Source organism: Diadema antillarum, unplaced genomic scaffold (genome assembly GCF_040938485.1).
Source record: "Diadema antillarum isolate AM-2024a unplaced genomic scaffold, OU_Dant_1.0 seq00001956_RagTag, whole genome shotgun sequence".
Taxonomy (NCBI): Eukaryota; Metazoa; Echinodermata; class Echinoidea; order Diadematoida; family Diadematidae; genus Diadema; species Diadema antillarum.
Genome location: NW_027272616.1, coordinates 84601 through 103329, shown reverse-complemented (window position 1 = coordinate 103329; position 18729 = coordinate 84601). Strand labels below are relative to the sequence as shown.

Genomic DNA, 18729 nt, shown 5'->3' with positions numbered 1-18729 from the left:
TACGAACGAAGGGTGCGAAGCATAACCATTTTTAGATTGATGATCATGGATACGCCTGCGAATTCTGCTATCAGCAGAGACAAGGTAATATTCTGCTTGCATGATTTAAAGTCTATTTTAGTTGATTATTTGATTCATCAACACGCTGTGCGGTGTGCTCACGTCCGCGCTCGCTCGGTGATTTGTTTCTCAACCTGCCGATTCTGATCACTCTAGTCCCACATATTGAAATGCATGTTAGATAGTATCACAATAAGGGCAAGTTTTCTCATCTTCATTTCAATACGGGTCAGGAACTAGCAAAATTCAGAGACATGTCTAGCGTCGAGTTTAAAAAGATTATCCTCGCGTTCGCACCGGAATTCCGGGTCTGTGATTGGTCGAAATCTGTCGCAAGACGCGGCGTGTCGCATTGCGTAGTATCCATTGGCTGCTGACTCAATGCTGTGAGTTCAAAAACTATGTATCAGATAAAAGTGTCATTGATATGAGTAATAGCTGAATAGTGTACAATTGAGTTGGAGGTAATTTGAAAATGAAAGCCCATATTAGTTTCATGAAATCCATGATTTTTTTAAATGTTGGGTTCCAGATTGTGATCGAATTTTCACTCTCTATACAAAACTTGAACTTTACACAGAAACCAATGAAGTGTATGTGAGTGTGCACTTACAATGACCCTGAACAATGAACCTGGCTACCACCTGTCCCGAGCTCTGCTGCAAGGCACATGAATGCTTTATCAATTATTCATGTGGATTGCCCTGAGCACTGCTAGTCTGAATTCTTGACACAGGGTGAAATGCATGCACATGAAAGAAGTAAGCACATGTTTCCATGTGCTTGCACACACCACATTTCAGAATGAACAAAGACTAGCTGCGATAGTGGAATTCCTCATGAAGCATTCCAATCCTGGTCATTGTCCACGACCATTGTCTGGGTATCAACAACACACTCCACGCGTGTTCATTCACTACCCCACTTCCGGTAAGAAAACATAATTTGCCTTGTTTTCAACAGGAAAATTCACAACCTTAGAAATGGTGCCCCTCTTCGTTTTTTAATTGATCATACTCGCTCAAGTTTCACGATTGTGAAATCGAAGAAATCACGGAGATCTATTTTCAATACCAGTCAGGAACTAGCAAAACATCAAACTATGATCTAAAAGCTTCTTGAACACCTGCGAAATAATCGTTTACTTTGATGCTAAAATGGACTACTATACTGAGATCAAAGGCTGGAGATGAACACAATTAAAATTTATGCATTATTCATTCATTTATTCATTTATTCAAGATTTCATGCGTGTTCACAAAATAGGAATGCATACAAATGTATGCAAGTACATCTCATATAGCCAAGACAGAATACAATAACTATAGATCTACCAAGAAGCAGTTACAGGATAGTATACTTTACAATTCCACTAAGAGAGCTAAATTCAAGGTAACGAACACGCAAAGGAATTGCAACATAAGTTTAAAGCTTGAAAATCGTTGCAACCCCCGTGCACACAAGTATATGCTTGATAGGAGTGGGGGGGGGGGGGTATTTACAAAGAGAGCATGGGAACATGAGGGGGAAAGAAGAAATGCATGTGTGGTGCCTATTTGTCCTGTCGGACATTGACAAGAGAGAGCAAGAAAAAGTTTAAAGTGTCAAGTCATTATAAGCAAAGTATACTGATTAAATTGATTAAATTTCTCATAAATCCCAATCAAGTGTCGATTTCAGGGGAAATATATGATCACAGCAAGTTTAATAGTTGATAGTATCCAGGAGTTCAGCGTGAAGCTGATAATAGAATATGTTTGATCGACCTTATGAAAGTAACTATTTTTTGTAAATTACGAACATGCTGAGATAGCGCATTCCAGACATCAGGACCGCTATGTCTGACTGATTTATAGGCTAGTGCAGTACCAGGGTTCACTAAATGTATATCTGATGCTTGTCTCGTGGGATACGAGTGAACTGCATTATTGACCAGGACCATGCATACTGACCGGGTCGCGGGGTCAGTGTTAATTTACATGTATGTACCTAAATCTGGTCTTGATAAAAATAATATTGTCACACGTATGTATATGATGTCTTGTCTCTATAAGACTCCAGAGAGCTTCGCTTTCGAGATATTGCCCAGGCCATGTCATGTATGTTGAACACAGTTGTAAGTGTTGGTCATTGATGATTGATGCATGGCCGATGGGATGGGGACTATGACTGATCATGATGTTGATATGACTAATGAGGTGTGTGTGTTGTGCATAGAAACGTGACTGTTTGTAATGATTGAATTGAAATTCGTCATCAGCATATTAACAGAATTGAAATATTACCAGGTGATTACACACACCCAGTAACACTTTTTCTTTGTGAAAACTTATTCTCAAGTTTTCGTTACTATTCTTGAATTGCAATATGTCATTTGGTATCTGTCATATTTTTATGATCTACTTTTAGGTGAAGGAAGCTGCCACAGCACTGATCGCCTTTCACAAGTCAAAGCAGAATGCGGACGAAATTATGTTTGGCGAGGCCCTGAAGATTCAGCTCCAAGTCTCTGTGTGGAAGATCACCACAAAGAAAAGCAAGACACATCAGATGTGAGACCCAAGCATGCATGTCTTAGTTTTGTTTTTGTTGTTGTTGTTTGTTTGTTTGTTGTTGTTTTTTAGTGGGAGGGGCTATGTCTAGGACTGTGGCACTCTGTGCAGTTTTATGTTTCTGTAAATGCCAAATATTTCGTGGGCACATTTCACGAAATCAGGTTTACATTCAATTTGGCAGGTGGTTATATTCATAATCAAAATCACCTGTATAAGGAGAAAATGGTACAGTTAAACTCGCATAAGTCGATCTTCTCGGGACTGAGCAAAACACATCGACTTAGGCGATTTTCGACTTGTGCGTAAGTAAAAAAAAATCGACTTAACAACAGTTACACAACACGTACATTATGTATAAATGTATGACGTTGTCTGCTCTGGAGCCGAGAGCTAGAGAGGTGTGTCGCAGCACGGGTCGCCCGGCAGGGCCGCGGCTAACTTTGCATGGACAGTGTATTTACAGTATTGGCATGGGTCCGATTACTTTACACCCTTGTTAAACCTTGGGGAAGTGAATATGAACGATATTTGAGCAGTGATTGATTCCAGTTTACCATACCGTGGCTTGGAATGCGTGTAGAGGTGTAATTCTGATTTACCCGTGCCCGTAACTTTCCCCCTACTTTCCGCTCTGAAAACTCAGCAGCTTCATCCATCCACTGCACAGCGCAGACTGCAAACATACACAGACTATACACAGTGCAGTCGCTGTACGCATAACTATACACAGCCCAATAGCTGTACGTACGTAGCGCGACAGGGCTGTACCAGCGGACCTCCAAACACGAAGAGAGTTCAACAATCGCATGCGATCGCTTTGAATTTTGAGACTTTAGATCGTTTTTTTTTTTTTTTTGTCACCTGTCTGGTCGGACTAGGTCTTATGTAAACAAAAACTGGCGTCTCGTGATTTTGACAGTGATTTATTGCACAGTAAAATCTTATTCGACTTAGGCACAGTGAATTTAATGGTTTTTCCGTGACAGTGTTCTTGGAATTTCATCGACTTAGGCGAGTATTCGACTTGCAAAATTCGACTTGTGAGTGAATTAATACGTGTAGGTAAGTCAATGGGGAAAAATTGGGACTTTTTAAAATCATCGACTTGCGCGATTATTCGACATATGCGATGTCGACTTAGGCGAGTTTAACTGTATAAAGTTTGTGATAGGAAAAGACCACAAAAAAATGAAAGACCATCATGATTATTAATATTGTGGTTGTCTCAGTGATTTCCAACTTAAAACAGTGAATATGTCAACTTGCGAACTAGCCTTGGCATGAAATTCTCCCTCCATTTGCTTCCACAATATATTCCTTCTTTAGATTAAACTCAGATACACTGTATCAGGTAAACATAGTCCCTACTCAGTGGCTACATTATTGCATCAGATGCCTAGTGTGCTACGTTTTTGACATGCATTTTTTACATGAATGCAAAATTTCACTCACTTCATTTTGTTAGATTAGCACGGCAAGATTTTGAGTGCATGAAATTTCACTGGACTGTTTGATTCAATTTGTCTTGTCTTAGTCACTAATAATACTGTATTGGTATCATTATTGGTCACCATAATCTGTTCACATTCTTGTCTTACAAGATCTTATAAGGCAATTTCATCAGCTAGGCTTGATTATTCGGATCACTAAAAATATAGCGATTGAATTATTCAGTACCATCTAATTATAGTAGAGCAGATAAGCCGAAGAATTGTGCAAAATTTGACTAAAGCATGAAACTTTCACCATTGTTAGTACATGCTATAAGATTAATTTTAAGATCGGGAGGTAAGTCTGAATTGACCTCTGATGACCTCTAGAGGTCAATGACCTCAAAATCTAAGAAAATTGATATTTTGCGTCATTGGTTAATGATAAACACAGTAATGATGTACTAAAACTTAATTTTTGTCACAGTGAAATTGTCTTTATATTCCACAGAGCCCTGACAGGTTTCTATCTTTGACCTCTGATGACCTGCAGAGGTCAATGACCTCAAAATGTCAGAAAATTGATATTTTACAGTCAGTCCGCAGCGCGTGCGATAATGAGGCACAAACGACAATTTTATTCAGAATCACGTTTGCGCAGTTTGTGCCCTTGAGACTGACGAGATTTCGCGATACTTTGCGAGAGTTTTTGCAGAGGTCGCAATAACAGCTTTCATAGCTTTCGCAGTGCATTGTTTGACCCAGGATGGTTGGGTAGGTTATAGAGCTGATTATGCTCATTAATTTGATACCTAGTTTCCCTATTTTTGATCTCAATATAGTAGTCCATTTTAGCATCAAAGTAAACGATTATTTTGCCAGTGTTCAAGAAGCTTTTAGATCATAGTTTGATGTTTTGCTAGTTCCTGACTGGTATTGAAAATAGATCTCCGTAATTTCTTCGATTTCACAATCGTGAAACTTGAGCGAATATGATCAATTAAAAAACGAAGAGGGGCACCATTTTTAAGGTTGTGAATTTTCCTGTTGAAAACAAGGCAAATTATGTTTTCTTACCAGAAGTGGGGTAGTGAATGAACACGCGTGGAGTGTGTTGTTGATACCCAGACAATGGTCGTGGACAATGACCAGGATCAAATGAGGATTGGAATGCTTCATGAGGAATTCCACTATCGCAGCTAGTCTTTGTTCATTCTGAAATGTGGTGTGTGCAAGCACATGGAAACATGTGCTTACTTCATTCATGTGCATGCATTTCACCCTGTGTCAAGAATTCAGACTAGCAGTGCTCAGGGCAATCCACATGAATAATTGATAAAGCATTCATGTGCCTTGCAGCAGAGCTCGGGACAGGTGGTAGCCAGGTCCATTGTTCAGGGTCATTGTAAGTGCACACTCACATACACATCATTGGTTTCTGTGTAAAGTTCAAGTTTTGTATAGAGAGTGAAAATTCGATCACAATCTGGAACCTAACATTCAAAAAAAAAAATCATGGATTTCATGAAACTAATATAGGCTTTCATTTTCAAAATACCTCCAACTCAATTGTACACTATTCAGCTATTACTCATATCAATGACACTTCTATCTGATACATAGTTTTTGAACTCACAGCATTGAGTCAGCAGCCAATGGATACTGCTCAATGCGACACGCCGCGTCCTGCGACAGATTTCGACCAATCACAGACCCAGAATTCCGGTGCGAATGCGAGGATAATCTTTTTAAACTCGACGCTAGACATGTCTCTGAATTTTGCTAGTTCCTGACCGGTATTGAAATGAAGATGAGAAAACTTGCCCTTATTGTGATACTATATAATTTAGCGGACATAGTCTTCACCATATTTTAGAGGGGCATGAAAGATTTCAGGTTAGTTTTTTGGCGTCAAACGTGAAAGAATATTTTTGAATACAATACCGAATTCGAGAGAGATTTTGATATTCTATATTCTTCTTTTCCGTTTTATTTTGATCATGAGCATATTTGCTAATTTTTTCTCTTTTAGTCAATACTAAAAGTGTCGAAAACTGACAAGAAATACTCGTTCTACACGGATTTATTCATGACCATGTATCTGCTCATTACGTATGCAAGCACCGCTCAGCCGTGCATACGACTTGAATAAATATGTGCGTTTTCGCTCACGTTGCGGACTGACTGTTTAACGCGTCACTCATAACTGAAACACGATAATTATGTACTACAAACTAATTTTTGTAAGAGGAATTGCCTCATTGTTCCACTGAGCCTTTCGAGTCAGATTTCTACCTTTGACCTCTGATGACCTCAGATGACCTATGATGAGGCCAATGACCTCAAAATGTCAGAACATTGATATTTGGTGCAATTGGTTGATGACAAACATGATTTAGATGTTATATTCATTTGTATTACAATTGAATTGTTTTCCTATTCCACAGAGCAAGAGAAATTACTCACGTGTCTCTACCTTTGACCTCTGAGGAAGGTGACAGGTCAATGACCTCAAAATATCAGAATATTGATATTCTATCGATAGTCAATGGTCAACTTTGCAATACCCGATGTACAATCATTTATGCTATAATAGAAGAATCTTGTCATTCCATGGAACATTGGTCATTAGCCTGTGCATTATATCCAACTTTGACCTCTCAGGACAATGAGAGGTCACTGAGGTCACATGTGTAGGCTTACCTGTATTGATGTTTGGCTTCATTGGTGTAATCGTAAATGCTTAATCCTGTACAAATCACGCATTGACGTTTTGATCAAAGTATGTATGCATATTCCACAGAGCATTGGTTTATAGTAACAGGTCTCTGAAATGTGAGAGGTCAATTACTTCAGAAATAAAGCCTAAGTTTCTTGAGTGATGGCAGTGACCTCAAATATAACTGTTATGTTTGGGTTAGTTATGAAGACTAGCAAATATAGGCAAATATGGCCATTATCTCGACACTCGAGGAAAACAAGGCCCACGAGACTAATATACAGAGTGTTTAATCTATTTAGTGTAAGTCTCATAGATTTTTCCCCCATTTGTCGGACTCATTATGGGACTGGTTTGCCTAAGTGTCAAGCTCATGGGCAATATTTGCATAGTTTCCAGCTGGTGGGCCTGTATTGGCCAGTGTAAAGCTGGTGGGTTGTTACAGTATGACTGCGATGAATGACTCATGGTCCTGGAGTATACAGTCCTCAGCTGCGACATCATGGACCATCTTGAAAACTTCGACATACTGTGAGGCCCAACATGCATTCCACATGAAGCAATCCTGTGTATTGCAACTAGCTATTGCCATCCGAGACCTACCCAGGGAATAGATAAGCCTTCATGGCAAACCGTGGAGAAAGCGGATTGTGCAAAATATTTTGGAGTTCCAATAGGAGGCTCAGCTGGAATCAAATCGCCACAGCAGCTTAAAAAGGTTATACTTCAACCAAAGACTCTCTCCAGACGAAGATACGAGTATCATAAAGTTCAGGTGTTTTGCTACTCCATGCCGCTCAGGACTGTCCTGGAATATGCATGCATCATCTGGGATCCATTCACCCAGGTGAAACATCATGAAGTTTGGAATGATCCAGAGAAGATACGCACTCTTTAGCTGCAATGACCATCATATGCAAAACAAGCAGTGTTACAGCCACACTTGAAAAACAAAACAAAGCAAAACAAAACAAAACTACAATGGCAATCCCTGTAAGAAAGTACAGCACAGGCAAATTCAGCGATGATGTTCTGCATCAAGAACCCCACAATATCCACTCCGCAGGAAGTTGTGGCTCTATTGCTGCATTCTTCAAAAAGGGCAAATGACCAAAAATGTCAGGCATCATTTGCAAGAACACAAAGTAGGCCTACTCCGAAAAAAGGTGGCGGCTACTCTCGGCCACTGTCTCTTGTATCTCTTTGAAACACTTCAGGAGATAGATACTCAATATTCAGCTCTGTTATTAAAGATACATATGTCTCTCTTTTTGTTTTTGCATTTGTTTGTTGTTTTTTGCTTCATATAGCTCTTTGGATACCTTCTTTAACCAATTAAGAAAAGGCTGCATGGCAGAATATCACAAGATTACACAGTATAATGAAGAAGAAGAAGAAGAAGAAGAAGAAGAAGAAGAAGAAGAAGAAGAAGAAGAAGAAGAAGAAGAAGAAGGAGAATAGGAAACGAGATCTGCTGTCAATGATGCAGAGCCAATACCAATCAGTTCCATGGCAGATCTTAGTCGGCACTGCAAAGGTTTGGATGTCTCTCTCTGTTGACAAAGGATATTCTAAAGCTCCAAGTAAGTCCATGGGGTGGTTTACATTGTCTGGGCATAGAGGGTTGGGTTGGGTATATGAGGATATGATGCTTTGTTATAACAATTAGGTCTGAGATATCTGTTTTTCTATGTTTGTTTTGACCATCCCGCATGGATCTCCAACGAAAAGGAATGATAATGTGTTAGACCCAGCCGCCACCGTGTTTTTTCAATAGATTTTGATATTACAGTGTAGTTGAGAAAAAAGTAACCGCTCATTGTCCTAGATGGAAGTCAAAATTGAACTGTGTGTGGAATACTCTGCATACAATTTTGGACACACACACACACACACACACACACACACACAAAATGCATTTTAAAAAAAATAGAATTATTATTTCATAAGCAGCTAGCCATTACAAACCAATGAGACCAGACATCAATATTCTTACATTTTGATGCATATCTTTCAATATCCTCCAGAGGTCAGAGGATCATCGCTAATGTTCATGTGAAATGAGTACACGCCTTTTGAATTGCTCACTTTTATTGCTATAGAAATACACAATATGTGCATCATGTCAATCATTAGATATTGTATCAGTTTCATTTTCAGTCTTGGATTATTTTTTCTATGTACAAATAAAATCTTGGCAAAGTAAACAACTTTCACATCAAAATATAAACGAGAATACTAAAAAAGAAATAGATGTAATAACGTGCAAGGCAAATACCAAGCCTACATCATCTTAAGGTATACAGGTGAAGGAAATCACCTTATCGATAAACAATTTACTTGACTGGGATAGCGACCACTGAACAATATTGTTTCTTAAAACTCTCTCTTCTTTTCAACAAGTGGAATAAAACACATGCACATACCGGGGCATCAGTTTGGAGGAGGGGTGGGGTGGTGGCAGGGATAGTTGACCCCCACCCCATTAAATTCTGAGATGTGGACTATGTTTTGTTGTTGTTAGTTTTTGTTGTTGTTTTTTGCTTTTTGCTTTTTAGACAGAAAACTGCCCAAGTTTTTCACTTTAAGTGTGCATCGGATTGTTAAAATTTAATTCTGAAATGCAAAATCTCCCTTCTGTGAGAGGGGATATCTCCTTTCGATAGACTCCTTCCCCCTGCTTGGTTCCTTCCACAGATATAACATACTTTGGGGAATGATAATTTCCCTTATTCTGTGAAAAATGTTTTTAAGAGATATTTTTATTTGAATTCCAAAGATGAAAAGGCTTTCCTATATATGCACGATTGTTCATTTTGGAGGGCAAGAGGCATTTGCCCCGCCTCCCGAGAAAATATGGGAGGGGGAATGGTGGGGACATAAAACTTTGCCTCCAAGTATTTCCTGAGATGGAGATTTTTTTTCTTCACTTTTTTGACAGAAAATGAATTGTCACTGAACATTTCAGCTATAGTATGCACCAGATTAAAAGGCAGAATCTCCTTTGCATACCCCCTCCCCCACACTATCTTTCGTTATGTCCCCTTCCATATACGCTCAGTGCTTTTGTCCCATTTTTGTCCCCGCCGAACGAGTTCGAGCAGGGGACTATGAAACGGGCTCCGTACGTGTGTGTGTCTGTGCGTCCGTGCGTCCGTCCGTCCGTGCGTCCGTCCGTGTGTGCGTCCGTGTGTGATCAAAATGTTCAATTTGCTACTTCTCTGTCATTTATGAGCCAATTTTGATTCTCTTTGCTTTATATGATAGCATTACATGGGAGCTCTAAAACTTCTACACAGAATTTCAGTTGTGACCTTTGACCTTGACCTTTGACCTATATTGTACATTTTGCTACAAAATGCTACTCCTTCGCCATTTCTAACCCGATTTCGATTCCGTTTGCTTTATGTGATGGCACTAGGTGAGGGCTTCAAAACTTCTACACAGAATTTTGACCTTTGACTTCTTTGACCTTTGACCTTGATTTTTGACCTATATTGTACATTTTGCTACAAAATGCTACTCCTTCGCCATTTCTAACCCGATTTCGATTCCGTTTGCTTTATATGATGGCACTAGTTGAGGGCTTCAAAATTTCTACACAGAATTTTGACCTTTGACTTCTTTGACCTTTGACCTTGATTTTTGACCTATATTGTGCATTTTGCTACAAAATGCTACTCCTTCGCCATTTCTAACCCGATTTCGATTCCGTTTGCTTTATGTGATGGCACTAGTTGAGGGCTTCAAAACTTCTACACAGAATTTTGACCTTTGTCTTCTTTGACCTTTGACCTTGATTTTTTACCTATATTGTACATTGGCTACAAAATGCTACTCCTTCGCCATTTCTAACCCAATTTCGATTCCATTTGCTTTATGTGATGGCACTAGGTGAGGGCTTCAAAACTTCTACACAGAATTTTGACCTTTGACTTCTTTGACCATTGACCTTGATTTTTTACCTATATTGCACATTTTGTTACAAAATGCTACTTCCGGCGGGGACATATATTACGCATCGCGTAATTTCTACTTTTCCTTGTTGTTCTATATCATCACAAAGTATGTACTAGATCTTTAATTTCAGTTCCGACATATTAAAGAAAATCCCTCTTGTTGGAGGGGGTAGTGTATCTTTCAATTAACAATCCCTCCTCGGTTTCTACCCTTAGATTTGGTACACTCCTTTTACTGATAATTTCCCAAATATTCCATCATAAATGTGTATACTAGATTTTTTTTTTTTACATTTCTATTCTTACTGCAAAGGCTCCCTCGCATGGGAAGGATTGGGGGACAGCCCCTTTCATACCCTCCTCTCGCTGTATCAACCTCTCCTCCATGCATTGATTATGGCTACACGTTTGGGTATGGACTTTTTTTTTCAAAATGGTAGTTCAGCCAAGAGTGGCACGAGATCATTGAATTGCAAACAAAAGAATGCAAAAGCTCCATAATGTGGGAGGGGGATACCTCCATCCACATCCTTCTGTCGATTGGTCTCCCTCCATAGATGGCTGACTTACTACACCTTTTTGATACAAATTTCGAGGTATTCCTTCAAAAGTGCCTGTGTGCCAGGTCGTTGAATCTCATTTCTCAAAATACAAGAGCTCTCTCGAATGGGAGTGGAATACCCTACCCTCGCCAACGCTGCGCTTGCTGGGTTCCCATCCATATAGACTTGGTACACCTTGGTGATCCATAATTTTCTAAATATTCCCCAAAACGTATGCATCAGATTCTTAAAAAAAAAAAAAAAAAAACTTCGTCTTTGGGAGGAGGGTAGGTGAGATGCGCCCACACCCCATCAACTTCCGTATAAGTGATGACGCACACATTAAACAAGAGCTACACTGAATCACTGATTTCAGGTCTAAACCTGCAAAAATCCAATCCCACACCCACATCCTCCCCCTACCCCTCCGCTTCATTCCTTTGCACCATGAACTTATGCTTTTACATATTTTCCAAGTCCCCCCCCCCCCCACGTGAAAACAGATCGACACCCCTTGCTCTGTGCACATACCCGACTTAGATAATTACCTGAAAAGTTCTGCGGAATGAGTAGCCACTTTTTTGGTAACAGAAATGCATGGTTTGTAAAGCCCTACATTATAAACAATCATTAACTATTAACTATCGCAATATCAATTTTAACATCCTCACATTTCATTCGAGGTATTTGACCTTGTGTGATTTTCATAGGTGAACGGTAATGGCTCGTTAATAAGCAGGGCCTACGAGTGCTCTCTAGAACATCATCATGTTTACCATTGATGATGCCAAACTATTCTAATATTTTGAGGTCGTTGACCTCTCGAGATCATCAGAGGTCAAAGGCAGAAACTCGTCTGTGTGCCTTGGAATATGAAGACGATGTCATTGTACACAGATATGCTTGTTTTGTACATCTTTACCATGTTTGACCTTTCACCAATGATGTCATACTTCAATATTCTGATATTCTGAGGTCATTGACCTCTCAAGGTCATCAGAGGTCAAAGGTAGAAACCTGTCAATGCTCTGTGGAATCAGAAAATGGTTTCCCTGAAGTATAGATGCATGTTTAGTGAATCATGACCACATATTATATCATTCACAAATGTCTAAAAACATCGATATTTTGATATTTAAAGTTCATTGGCCTCTGGAGGTCATCAGAGGTCAAAGGTAAAAACCTGTCAGTGCTCTGTTTAATCTGGAAATGATTTATCTGTGGTATAAATGCATGTTTAGTGCAACATAACCACATATATAATTCGCAAATGTCTAAAAACATCGATTTTCTGATATCTAAAGTACATTGACCTCTGGAGGTCATCAGAGGTCAAATCAGACTTACCTCCCGATCTTAAAATAAATCTTATGGTATGTACTAACACTGGTGAAAGCTTCATGCTTTAGTCAAATTTTGCACAATTCACGTGATTTTGAGGGCTTATCTGCTCTACTATTAAGTTTGTACTTATCGGTACCCTCATGCATCAATAGCACTCATCTAATTTTAATCCAAAAATGAGGTTACTGTTAGATTTTTGCCCAGGGTCGTGAGGCATTGATAAGAGCAAACCAGTGTTTACAACATTTTTTTTTTTTTTTTTGGGGGGGGGGGAGGGGGGCTGCAAACAAATATTGACTTTACAGCTCTTTGATTTGATTCCAGGTATACATATGTAAAGCAACGGTTTTATTTGTTGTAATTGTCTGTTTCCTAATCCAGCAAACTGCCCCACTGCCCTCACCCAGGCAGCCCTGGTGTGTGTCTCTTTGTCAAAGATGAACCCAACGTGGACTCCGAACAGTGCCAGCTAAACTATAAGGACAAACTGCGAATGGCTGGCATCACATGTGTCGATGAGGTTGGTAGATTGTCCCCAAGTCCTTCCAATGTTCTACTGTCTCGGCTGTTGATTTCTCTCTGTTCTTCAGCATTACACTGTCTTCCATAGGCAGATGTGTCTCTTTTTCTCAGTTGAGCGAAGATATATAACTTCATATTCTCAGCATTGATTCTCTAGTTTCTTACTTTATCATTTAACATAGATGACTCCCGCAACAAACATGATTTATATCCAATGCCAAGATCCTGTTGAATTTGTGCATGTTTAGACCAACAGAGACTAATACACTCTGTAGAGTCTTGAAAGTGAGAAGAACCCAAGTGAGTACATATTGCATTATTGAATCACTGTAAGTAATGGTCTTAAAAAATTGCATGATTACAATTTGGAAAGTAAATGACATCTAGTCATATCCATTATCCTGAAAGAAAACCAAATCCATTTAAATTTTACAAAGTATTCCATGTGTAGATGGTCCTATTAAAAATATCACAGTATGGCATGAAAATCTGCCATTATCTGAAGGGATGAAATGTGAAATTCCCGTCTCCATTCCTCCTGCATTCAGTTTTCTACGATGAAAAGCATGAATATGTCTGGTCTCCCCACACAGGTTATACCACTTAAGATGCTGAGAAAGGAGTACATCCCCTTCGAGGCGCGGCGGCGCCTCTCTAGGTCCTACAACCTCTTTCTCGCTGACAGCCGCATCTTTGGGATGCTGCACCCGCATCTTGGCAAAGAGTTCTACAAGAGGAATAGGTGAGAAAAAATTAGAGAGCTATGTGTAGGCAGTAGCTGGCAGTCCTCAGAATTGGAAGCTAGGCAAGGAATCCTCGTCGTGGAGGTTTGCAGAGTCGAAGGAAGATATCTTACAGCCGGTATCTTCAAGTTTAGCAAGCCCACTCAATTTCACTTAGATTTATTCTGTGGACAGCACTTGATTGTAAAGCACATATTAATGTGTAGATTAAAACGAAGTTATCCAGTGTTTAGAGTTATTCTAGTTATAGTTGTCAAGTGTTAAAAGTATTATTGAGTCTCCTGGTGAAAATATGCAAGTCGTGATGTTCACGTTGTTCTATATTAGTCTTGCACTTCAAAGCATTTCTCTTTAATTTTTTTTTTTTTTTTTTGGGTGGGGGGGTGGTAATATGAACGTGTGATATTTTGGTTAATCTTGTTTTATGTTTTGATATGAAGGTGTGATATTTTGTTTAATCTTGTTTTGTTTTAATTGATCAGGTATCCAGTTACAGTCAACTTGGAGAAGAAGGATCTAAAGTCAGAGCTCGAAACTGCTGTGAATGCCACCTACCTCATTCTCACCCATAGAGGGAGCTGCAGGTAATTTACCGTTTAGACCTGTGTTGGTTCCACAGTGATGAACAAATAAAAACACTCTCAATACAGTGGACTTCCGTTATTACGAAGTCCTTGGGACCGGCAGTTTTATTTCGTTATATCGAAATTTTTGTTGTAACCGAACAAATAGACAATAAAATTACATAGAGTGGATAATGTTGTGGCCTGAATATTTACTTCGTTGCAACAGGAATTTCATTATAACCATGTTCGTCAAAATGGTAGAGCACTGAATTCTTTCCTCATGTTATTATTGCATTCAAAGACTATCTGTTTGACACTTAAAGGACAAGTCCACCTTCATATGTGACCCGCTACAACAAAATGATCCTAAAGTCGGGCGAGGTCGATTATTTGAAAATTGCATGACACAATTCCCTAATCTTTCTGCTTTAAATTGATATATAACACGTCTTATAAAAATAATCGGCTGCGGAGATATCGATGTTTAAAAGAGAGCATGTCAAGACGTCTGGGAAATCACTGTTTCGAGAAAAGCGCCCTAAAAGTTCTCCTTGCGACGCAATCACAATCAAGAGACACGCAAGTCAGTATTCACCTCCGGACAATAGAAGTTAAGCCCTAGCAACCCCCGAAATGCTCATTCAAACACAGCGTCGGCGGTCTTCTCACCGACCAATCAGTGACCAGGATGTCAGGAGAAGCGGCTAGGCATAGCGCAACCCGCCCGCACGCACCAGTCAACTGGGCAGTGTGCGAGCTTCACGCTTCGGTTAGTGGCAAGCAGCAAACTGACCAATGAGATCACTCCGGTCGTTGTTAGGGGCGGAGCCTATGTGTGGCGCTCAATCCAAATGTTTGAACCGGTTTCCGCTTCGTTGAAACGCCAAAAAAACATGGCCCAGAAAAACGCTATTTTTTGGTCTTTCCTTTCATCATTTTGCCTCAAAATTTCGACAGATGATAGAAAACATGTCAGACTCTAATAATATGTCAAATTCAGAAAATCGTAAGTTTTGACCAATTTTGATGCTCTAACTTCAAACTCGATTTTCACGGCTTCGACCATGCGCGACTTTAGGACCATTTTGTTGTAGCGGGTCACATATACATGTGGATTGAGTGAATACATCAATATTGTTAGAACACATTAGTGAAAGTTTGGGGAAAATCAGACTACCCATTCAAAAGTTATACATTTTTGAAATATCTGTGCAGTCACTGCTGGATGAGAAGACTACTACAGTGTATGTTGTCACATGCGTACAACGATATAAGGAAAATATAAAGAGAATTTCACAAAATTTAATTTTTTGAAAAAAGTGCACATTTCCTCAACCTGTTGCTGATGTATGTTAAGGGTAATATTATTCCTCCTGCCTTCTGAAAGAGGCAAGTCGAGCATTCTTTTATTATGTGAGAAACATGAAAATATGTTGAATTTTCTTTATGTTTTCTTTATATCACTGTACACATGTGACATCACAAGCTGTAGTAGTCTTCTCATCCAGCAGTGACTGAGCAGAAACTTCAAAAATTCATAACTTTTGAACAGGTTGTCCAATTTTCCTCAAACTCTCACTGAGGTGTTCTACTAATATTGCTGCGTTCACTCAGTCCACATGTCTATGAAGGTGGACTTCTCCTTTAAAATGATGGAACAATCCATGAAAGATTCCGCATCAAATACATATCTTCCAAGTCATGTAATATTTGCATTTATTTTCGACTCTTTGCATATCGCTGGTAGCACGGTAACCATAGGCAATACGGCCCTGCCTGCTGAGGCTGTTACAGACAACATCATGACAACCATTGCCAGCCTCCAGAGATTCATCCCAGAGGGCCAGAGGAATATAAAGTCCATCTTTGTCCGAACGGAAAAGTCGGTCTCACTTCCCGTCTACACATCTCTCATTCATGAGGAATGGGAACCTGTTGCTAAGGGTGATCAGGACAGGACAGTGGTGGATAATTCTGACATCACAAGATGTAAGACATGGCTCTGCTTATTTTTTTTTTCTTCCTTCGCAATCAATAGATGCATGGTTTTCACATTGCTATGTGTTATGGGGCCTGGACTATATGAAATCATGACCAGTTTTGGTACTTGAAGATTAAAGGACAAGTCCACCTTCATATATATTTGTATTGAGTGAATGCAGCAACATCAGTTGAACACCTCAGTGAAAGTTGGGGGGGGGGGGGGAATCGGATGATCGTTATGAAGTTATGATTTTTATAAGTTTGTGCACAGTCACTGCTGGATGAGAAGACTATTGCAGTTTATGATGTCACATACATAGAACGACATAAGGAAAATATAAAGAGAATTTCACAAAATTTTATTTTTTGAAAAAGGTGCACATTTGCTCGACTTGTCACTGACATATGTATGTTATGAGTAATATTATTCCCTCTGCCTTCTGGAAGAGGCGAGTCAAGTGTTCTTTTGTAATGTGAGAAAAGTGAAAATATGTCAAATTTTTAAATATTTTCTTTATATTGTTCTACACGCATGTGATATCACATGGTGTAATAATCTCCTCATCCAGCTGTCACTGAGCAGAAACTATAAAAATTGATAACTTTTGAATGGATTGTCGGATTTTCCTCAAATTCTCACTGATGTGTTCTACTATGTATTGCTGCATTCACTCAATCCACATGTCTTTGAAGGTGAACTTGTCCTTTAATGAATAAGGCATGTTATAATGATATGTAGGACCTCCACTGAAGACAGAGTAAGGATTTAAGATTTGATTCTTTTTCAGTGTTTGTAGAGTGAATAGAAGTATTATAAGGGCGCATAGACTGTTATGATGTAGCCATGTGGCAAAGTGAGTGAGAGTAACGGCTTGTAGACTTTTGTAGACCTTGTACAGGGGCGTATCCAGGAATTCCGTAAAGGGGAGGCACCTTTACAAAATTAAAAGAGGGGATGCGCAGCCGGTGCGCCCCCCTCTGGATCCGCCACTGTTGTAAATAAATCTCTATGACTGCTTCAAATCCACAGGGCAGACACCACTTACATGGGTCACAAAGGAAAGAAAATGGTGTCCAAGAGTACAGCAAGTGAAAAACAGGCGGAAACCCCCCTCCCCCCCCCCCCCCCAAAAAAAAAGGACAAAAAAAAAACTGTCAATGATCACACAGCTTCATCCCCTTATCAAAAGTTTATGCAACTTCTTCCTGCTAATGGAGACAAGTTACGCACCTACCTTTTCTGATGGCTTGTATTTTTATTTAGTTTTGAACACTTGGTTGATTGATCATGCCACAGTCACTCTTGCATACTAGTTGCTAAAGATTTGAACAGGTCCACTTTATTTGCAAAAAAAAAAAAAGTTTATTTGGAACAAAGGCAAATATGAATACAGAAAGAAGAGTACATGTATGTGTGTCTCTGTGTATGCACCTGTATTTAATAGTTGTATGTCTTTATTTTGATGTGCAAATGTTGGCTATTTACAAGATATGCTATGTCCCAATTTCCCGCGCCCTGTTCATCTCCAGTAAACAGGCAGATGCGGTTGGAAGCCAAGAGAGCCAAGGCAAAGGCCAAGACAGAGACCCAGGTCAAGGCTGACCAGAAAGATGTCCAAGCGGTTTCAGAGAAGAAGAAGAGCCTCAAGAGAAAAAAACAGAAGGCGAGTGAAGCTGCCACGCCGGGAAAGGTGGCCAAGAAGTCAGGGCAGGGTAGCGTCGGTGGAGCGGGATTGCGGAAGCCGACCCCAAAAGTCGGGGGAAAGAAGAAGAAGAAATGAAGCAATTTTCATTCTCTCTTGGAACTGTCACTCGCATCTTGTATGTGGATTGAAGCCTTACATTATCTTTGTAAGATGCACTTCTTCTACGGAATTATGCCATTGTGTTGTTTGAGCTGGCAAAAATTTTATTGACTTTGATCTACTTCCATATATAAATACTTTTTTTTAATAGCACTTCTTTTTTTCCCTTTTTTTTCCTTTTTTTTTACAATGCATTCAGGTATGTGATATTACGATTTTATCATATTTTATATTATTTACAAAATAGAAGGTATTTCATAATCAAAAGTGTTATTCCATATTTTTATTATGAATAATAATACAAAAAGAAGCATGCCAGCTGTAGCATTTATTGACTTTTGTTGGATGTCTCTGTTCAAATGTGATTAAGGTTTGCAGTACTTCAAGCCTTTGGCAAAATTATTTAAAACAAAACAACTGTACTGTATGTCCCAACAAAAATTACAATCAAATTTTTGCATTGATAACACCCAATATAATTAATGTCTAAATGCTACTTCA

The 18729-nt window shown here is 39.3% G+C and overlaps 1 protein-coding gene across 1 annotated transcript; it reads left to right on the top strand.

Annotated features, from left to right (window-relative positions):
* LOC139713389 (ribosomal L1 domain-containing protein 1-like) lies at positions 1-18204 on the top strand. The gene is made up of 7 exons (XM_071625124.1): positions 1-84; positions 2470-2612; positions 12991-13129; positions 13725-13873; positions 14357-14458; positions 16188-16429; positions 17954-18204. The coding sequence occupies exons 1-7, from the start codon at positions 40-42 to the stop codon at positions 18202-18204; spliced, it is 1071 nt and encodes a 356-aa protein (XP_071481225.1). The 5' UTR covers positions 1-39.
* Positions 18205-18729: the final 525 nt, after the last annotated feature.